At 43.1% G+C, this 8,292-nt stretch overlaps 1 protein-coding gene across 1 annotated transcript; it reads right to left on the bottom strand.

Annotated features, from left to right (window-relative positions):
- Nucleotides 1–6,600: 6,600 nt before the first annotated feature.
- LOC126188552 (60S acidic ribosomal protein P2-like) lies at nt 6,601–7,048 on the bottom strand. Its single transcript, XM_049930152.1, has one exon. It carries the CDS (start codon nt 6,985–6,987, stop codon nt 6,601–6,603), a length of 387 nt encoding a protein of 128 aa, XP_049786109.1. The 5' UTR covers nt 6,988–7,048.
- Nucleotides 7,049–8,292: the final 1,244 nt, after the last annotated feature.

The following is an 8,292-nucleotide window of genomic DNA, read 5'->3' as shown; positions in this document are numbered from 1 at the left end:
AAAGATTTTCCTTCTGCTTGCCCCTACATCCCCACACGCCGCTAATCACGCGCCCTCTTGCCGGCTGCGTCCTCCTGTTTCCCAGCAAAGGGTAAGAGTCATATAGAGTGCAACTACTATCGATGACCAGATGCCAAGAGTATCGCGAGTGCACAGAAAAAACGTATCCAATATATCTAATAAATATCTGAAGACGTTGGTTGTGAGCGCTAATCTCAGAAGAAGAGGTTAATACACAAGATTATTTTGTAGAGAGCCACACGTAACAAGTCAGAAGACTTATGAGCAAAAACTCACAGTAGCGGCACATTTAATACCCATTTTCAAAGTGAAACTCGGATCTGATCTCTCCGTTTTACGATGCAGCAATACTATTCTGAGCCGACCGAAGTGCCTGAGCGCTTCTAGACGCTACAGTCTGGAGCCGCGCGACCGCTACGGTCGCAGGCTCGAATCCTGCCTCTGGCATGGATGTGTGTGATGTCCTTAGGTTAGTTAGGTTTAAGCACTTCTAAGTTCTAGGGGACTTATGACCTCAGACGTTAAGTCCCATAGTGCTCAGAGCCATTTCAACCAATACTATCCTGAAACAAGGCAGCCCGGCCATTTGTACAAACAGGAAGTATAGCGAATCGTATCCTACGCTAGCAGTACGCTGCAAAAAAGTACACGACGCAATGCTGCCTTCCTCAAATGTCTTATATCAAACGGTGACTGCACTGCCTCTGTGAGTTGGTTACACTAACTGTTTCACCTACATGAGAAGTTAACGAGTTCAGTGATTCGTCTTCTACATTACGAATAATAGAAAAACTCCAGAATGAGATTTTCACTCTGCAGCCGAGTGTGCGCTGATATGAAACTTCCTGGCAGATTAAAACTGTGTACCGCGCCGAGACTCGAACTCGGGAGCTTGGCCTTTCGCCGGCAAGTGCTCTACCAACTGAGCTACCCAAGCACGACTCACGCCCCGTCCTCACAGCTTTACTTCTGCCAGTGCCTCGCCTCCTACCTTCCACTTGCCCGCGAAAGGCAAAGGTCCCGAGTTCGAGTCTCGACCCGGCACACAGTTTTAATCTGCCAGGAAGTTTCAATAGCAAAACTATCACACTTCCTTTGGGTCCACTGGTAGTTGCTTTACATTCTGACGATACCTCCCCATTGAAACAGACGCACGGAATCCCACTTCTGTTTGCTATGTTGTCTTCATTCTTTCTGATATCAGTGGCTTACTACACACAATAATTATACAGCCCAAGGAGGACAAAGTGACCGATTTGTAACGAAATTCTTTTATTGTACTGTAAAACTACGCGACGAATTACCCGTTTAGACTTCTCAGCAAGTCATTGTCAGATGACCACATATCCAGATCGTTTGATTATGGCACGATAAGAAGACTAAACCAGTAATGAAACTATCTGTGTGACCCAAGGCAGTAAAATGTAACAAGTTGATTTTATTGTTATTAAAATATACTACATACTGTAGCAGTCAGCTTGTGTCATAAGAAAGCACTGATCGATTAACGCTACACTTGTCGCTTTTCACACGTCACAATCGTGTGGTGGGGTCCTTCATTTAGCTGACGTCGCATCTTCATAAAGATCCTATGCTTTGAGTGGCTGCTGGGGTGCTGCATGCGCTGCAAAACTTATAGCTTCATTACTACTTAGGTGTTACAAAACACTTTATAGTCTGGGAAGCCACAGCTGTGGACATAAGTGGACGGAAAAAAAACGCAGCACTATGAAGGAACTGAACGACTTAAACGAAATTTGGTAGGCTTGTTTCTACACGTGAAAGATGAAGTCTGTTCAAATTTCGCATCATTCGCATAAAAGTGGCGCTAGTATGGTCAACATGAGGATGCAAATCAGCTTTGTTTTAAGTACACGCTGTAACGAAATCAAATGGCTCTGAGCACCATGGGACTTAACATCTGAGGTCATCAGCCCCCTACAACTTAGAACTACTTAAACCCAACTAACCGAAGGACATCACACACATCTATGCCCGAGGCAGGATTCGAACCTGAAATCGTAGCGGTCGCGCGGTTCCAGACTGAAGCGCCTAGAACCGCTCGGTACACGCTGTAACGATCGTGAGCGTTACTGATCTTTGAGAGGGGACATTATGAGTTGACGTTAGTCGAGAACGCCTTTAGGACGACAAACCTCACTGATTTTGAACGACGACGTGTAATAGGGCTATGAGAAGCTGGGTGTTCCTTCTGCAATATTGTACAGAGACTTGGCAGGAAAGCAGGCACTGTACATGCTTATCGGCAGCGGCACTCATGGGAATGGACTGTCGCAAGATGACCAGGCACCTGACGGCCACTTGGCATTATCCAGAGGAAAGACTGTGGTCTTCGACGTCGGTTCTGGCGCTTCGTACTGCATCTGCAGCAGCAGTTTCATCAGTAGTTGGCACCACAGCGACACAATTAATTGTTACAACCGGTTGCTTCACGAGCAACTCCGAGCCAGACGCCCTGTAGCGTGCATTGCACTGACCCAAAACCACCGCCATTTACAACTTCAATGATGTACAGCGAGTACTCAGTAGAGGACAGGGTGGAGGTCAATTGTGTTTTCTCATAAAATCTAGTTCTGCCTCGGTGCCAGTGATGAGCATGTGTCGGTTAGAAGGAGACAGTTGTAGGCATGCAACCAACCCGTCTGCATGCTAGACGGACTGGGTTTGTGGTCTGGAGTGCGATTTCACATGGCAGCTGGAGCACTCTCATGGTTATCCCACACACCCTGACTGCAAATTTATACGTTATTCTGGTAATTCGACCTATTGTGCTGCCATTCTGAACAGAATTCCAGGGAATGTTTTCCAACAGGATAACGCTGGCCCACATTCCACTGTTGCAACCCGACATCCTCTACAGAGTCTCAATTTGTTGCCTTGTCCTGCTCGATCACCAGATCTGCCTCCAATCGGCATCATATGGGACATCATCGGGTGACAATTCCAACGTCGTACACAATCAGCATTAACCTTCCCTGTGTTGACCGGCCAAGTGCAACAGATATGGAACTCCATCCCACAAACCGGCATCTGGCACCTGTCCAACGCCATGCATGCACGTTTGCATGCTTGCATACAACATTCTGGCGTTTACACCGGTTATTAATGTACCAGAATTCCATATCTGCAGTGGCGTACCTTACAGTTATATTAACCTGTGATGCTGAAATGTTAATCACTTAAATATGTTACCCAGACAAATGTATTTCCGAGATTTCATTACTCCACGTCAATCATTTTTTGGTGTTGCGATTTTTTCTGTGAGTATACATTTTGGTAAATGAAGAACCGCAACAGCTGTTAAATTATCGTTTATAAACACGACCGGTTCCGCAACCTATTGCTGCAGCCTCAGATACACACAATAAATTCAAACAAAACACAGACCGGGATTAAATGGGCGAATGTTGGGTCGTAGAAACATAAGAAAAGTTATGAACAGCCCACATCACTTCGTATGTTGCCGTGTTGTCACAGTGCGCCACGAGTATGATTGTGAGTGGAGTTCTAGCTTTGCCGCTGGCCAAGATGTGTACTGGCTGAGTAACAGGTTGCATTTCGAGTCTTGATGGCAGACAGTAGAGGTGTATTTCTTGCCTCGAGCAATGCAGACCAAATACATATTAGGAAGGCTTTATCTATTGCTCTTTTGCCTATTAAAAAGCATATTTATTACATGTTTGGATTACTTTGCAATGTTGTTGCCTTAATTTGATCTGAAAGCGGTGCTGATAGACAATAAAAGCGGGTTAAAAGCTGTCAGCTGTCTGGGGAAGTTAACCTTGCATTACTGCGCAACTGTTTCACTAGGTATCCAGTCTAGCTTACCAAATTCCCAACCAGACTAACATTAATTATAATCTTTTAATAGTCATACGACAACCGGTGATATATATATAAAAAAGAGAATTTAAATAAAAAGAAATAAATCAGTTTATATTTGGAAATGTATTTTAACATTGATCATTGAAATTTCAGGATATTAAACTTGATTCATAACTAAACTGGTGCCTTATTTAGGGTTGTGAAAATGTGAGATTGTAATCTTACGGAACACATCAAATATGGAGCCAAGATTGTAAGACTGCATACAACACTGCATTCATAAAATAACACACGAAGAACGTTGAAACATATGCAAGAGGAAATTAACCACAACCAACCGATTCAATTTTCACCCAAAGAAGTTACGTTCGTAGCACAATCCTGTCCATTATGTAATTACCACACACTGGTATACTAAATTCATACTAACTCTCTGTGAAATCTTCCCGAAAAGAATAGCTGAGGGCTACTTTGATGATTACACCACATGCTTCACGTGGTCAACTTGGTTTACACAAAAAGTGTAACTCCACAATAATTTTGATAATTAAAATAAATTAGATCGAAAAGCAATTTACAAAAGAAAAACCTCGAACTGGTTACTAACGTCTTACTATTAACCTGATGGGTCAAACAATTGTATAAGCACATGGTACTGGTCTTACAAAGTACACCCCACGTGGGTTGAACATAAAGAAAAGTTTCTATATTGAAAAATATTGTCAAGACGAGACGTTATAATCTCACGCACATTCGCATTTAAGATTGATGATCTTAGTTAGAGTTACTGATCAACACGTGGTTCCACTTTACTCACAAAGTAGTGACAAAGCAACTACTGGAAGATATTCCGAACTGTACACTCGAATCACACTGCGTTGCAATTTAAGATAACATTAGATATTTTAGAGCTAAACCTGAAATAAAGGTGATTAAATTTTCAGTTAGGCTGAACTTAAGAAACCCATTGTCTTACAGACAGCAGACACGCGCTTAGCCGGAGATCTTACCACTTCAGACGCTCGCCGCGGACAGACTGACCTGCGCTCCTACCGAGCGTGCTACACACATACAAACGGAAGTGACCAGAGAGGCAGCTTCCTATACCAACATGACAAGGGACGGACAGGACCATACTAAGAATGGAAACCTCTCTGCTTTTAGAAAGCGTAGCTACCTGTTCCGACGTTGGTCCTACTGTTCTCTAGCAGACAGGCTTGTCTACTACCATCAAGCATGCAACTAGAAATACATTTGCTCATTCATCCTCTCACACAGAAGGGAAGGGGGATGACAGTATCTTATCATATACAGTATATAAGAGAAAGCGGATGTACGTTCCGTATGAGACTATGTGACATGAATTACATATAAACTGTGTTTATAATGTAGTAGTGTGACAGCTCGTTCTTGTTTATGTGTGAAAGTAACAGGTTTCACTGCTCAGTCTCCTCTCAGATAGTTAGAAACACCACAGTAAATTTAGAAGAGGAATTTATGCCGTAAATGACAACAGATTTAAGAGATTAACATGAAAGGAATCCAACAGAGACCTTTCAACTTTGCATGTGGATTAGTAGACCGTTTCAATAAAAGCACACGACTTTGTGATGACGGTAATTTTGTTAGCTTATCCAATGCCAAAAACTGGCAAACCTTTCGATATTTCGACTATGTCAATCTATAGGCGTCCTGAGGCTGGAGATCCTAGTCATGTGTGATGGTAGCGATCCGTTTCAGTCGACAGCACCTGAGCGGTATCCGACTGCTCGTCTTTCACTGCGACATATTACTTTGAGTGGAGACGCCGATTCAGAACATTTTTCAGGACTTCATGACCTTTTCCCATGTGTCAGGATCCAGCTGCGACCCCCACGGAGACTTTCAGTATAAATGAGGTCAGTACCGTGGCCATTTGCAGGGAGAATGTTATACCCAATGTACAGATGTAGAAGTAACTTTCGGTGTGCTCCAGGGAAGTATGTTGCTACCCTTGCTGCTCATATTGTACATTGATGACCGTGTACACAATAAAAATACAAACCTCATACTTTCAACATACGATCTGTTATCTATAGTGAAGCACTGACTAAGACAGCACAAATGCAGAGTCGGATATTTCTAACATTTCGAAGTGATGTAAATATTGGCATCTTGCTTTAAATGTTCAGAAATGTAAAATTTTGCATTTCACAAAACTAAAAAACGTACTGTCCTATGACTATAAAGTATCAACGAGCTACAACTGGAATCGGTCAACTCTACAGTTACCTAGGTGTAACACTTTGTGGGGATCTGAAATGGGCCGATCACATAATTCAGTCGTAGGTAAATCAGGCGGTAGACTTTAGTTCATTGGTAGAATACTAGATAAATGTGGTCTACAATAGATGATGATGACGATACTTGGTTTGTGGGACGCTCAACTGCTCGGTTGTCGGCGCCCGCCCAAATTCCCACTCTTTTTACTGTCCAGACTAGCCACTTTCCTGAATGATGATGAAATGGTGAGGGCAACACAAACCCCAATCCCCGGGCGGACAAAATGCCTGACCCCACAGGGAATCGAACCCGGGACCCCGTGATCCAGAGACAGTAACACTACCCACTTTTTTATGTAAAATATTCATTATCAATTCAACTTTACATAGTAATTATACATTCAGGTATGCATACAGTTAACATTACAAACTTAGTCAAAGACTCTGAAGTCCATTCGAATTCACATTTTTCCTACGTTTCTTCTCTTTTCCTGTTGAAACAGTTTCCAAACTTAGATAATCCGAAGCCCATCTCATCATCATCCGATTCAGACTCTTCTTTCTTTTCAGGTTTCTTCTCCTCGTCCTCTGGAGCAGCAGCTGCAGCAGCACTGCCACCTCCAGCCGCAGCTGCAGCAGCAGGAGCAGCAGCACCACCAACTGACATTGATGCCAACTTCTCACGACCTGCTGCTATCACACTCTCAATGTTCTTCCCATTCAATTCACTGATAACTTTCTTCAGTCTCTCACTATCAGCTTCGATACCGACAGAACTGGGAATCTTTTCAATGTCTGCAGAAGTTTGATTTTCTTTCCCACCAAGGGCGGCAAGCAGGTAAGCGGCCACGTAACGCATTTTTTAAGTCCTTTCGACGCGAAATGTGTATCCACTTGCTCGCACTTACTATCGCGCCATGCGTGTGCCACTAGGCCACCAGCTGCGGACTGTACTAGGAAGATTGCACATAAGTTACTCGTGGGACACATCCTAGAATATTACTCAAGTCTGTGGGACTCGTACCGAACAGGACTAACAAAGGATGTTCAACATATACAAAGAAAGACAGCACGAATGGCGAATTTTCTGTGACCCGTGGCAGAGTAGCACAGAGATGGTGAGAAAAGTTAAGTAGGAAATGATTCAAAACAGACGAAAACTAAGCTGAGAAAGTCTACTTAAAAAGTTTCAAGAACTAACTTTAAATGATGAATCTAGGAACACATAACAACTCCCTAAATCTCGCTCCCGTGAGCAGCGTAAGGACAAGATTACTAGCAGATTAATTACAGCACGCACTGAGGCATTTAAGTATTCATTCTTCTCGCGTCCCATACGTGAATGAAACGAGAAGAAGCCCTATAATTCGATCAGTGGAAAATACCCTCGGTCATGTACCTAACAGTGGCTTGGACAGTATGTACGTAGATGTAGGTGTGGAAATAACGATAAAACCGCCGCAAAAACAATACAAGAAATTGGAATGGCGTGTTGTTTTGTGAGTAAAACCAGAGGTTATACAAAGATATGGAAACATCACGAGAAAGGCATGCTTGAACACAAATGTAGATGGTAGTCAGGATTGGAGATGGTGCTGTTGTATTTGACCACCTATGACATCTTACGTTGCAAGTGTAACCCGTGGTCAGAACTGTGTTGTTTCCATCTTGTCGGAGCTAACTGAATTAGAACCTGGGCAAATTGTTAGCACTTGTATGGTGGATGCTTCCGTAACGATGTAAGTCGAATTGTTTGGTACTGAAGATTTATGCCGCATACGCCTAAAGCGGTAAAAGGTCATATGTTAAGTCACAACGCAGGCGAAAGTATGTTCTGAGTGTCTGTGACGAAAAATAAGATGGTGACAGCTGCAAAAATCACTGCAGAACTGAATGACGAGCTCGCGAAACCTGTCAGAACCAAAGCAACACCAAGGTAGCTTCATAAGCAACGAATTTCAGGGCAAGCTGCAACATCGAAATCACTCCTCAGAGATGCAAGTGCCCTTAACAGGAAAATGTGGGGTCGGAGCCATAAAACCTGGACTGTAGAACGATAAAACAATATCATGTGGTCTAAAAGTCATGTTTCACATTGTTTGCAATTTCTGGGCGAGTTACTTCTCATCAGTGAAATGTGGCGCTGGTTTGATAATGATTTGGG

Source organism: Schistocerca cancellata, chromosome 5 (assembly GCF_023864275.1).
Source record: "Schistocerca cancellata isolate TAMUIC-IGC-003103 chromosome 5, iqSchCanc2.1, whole genome shotgun sequence".
NCBI lineage: Eukaryota > Metazoa > Arthropoda > Insecta > Orthoptera > Acrididae > Schistocerca > Schistocerca cancellata.
The sequence above is the reverse complement of the archived record's forward strand: the minus strand, read 5'-3'. Positions and strand labels throughout refer to the sequence as shown.

What these genes read in the sequence shown, in the direction of transcription:
- LOC126188552 (XM_049930152.1), bottom strand. Translation starts at nt 6,987, where the DNA reads ATGCGTTACGTGGCCGCTTACCTGCTTGCCGCCCTTGGTGGGAAAGAA.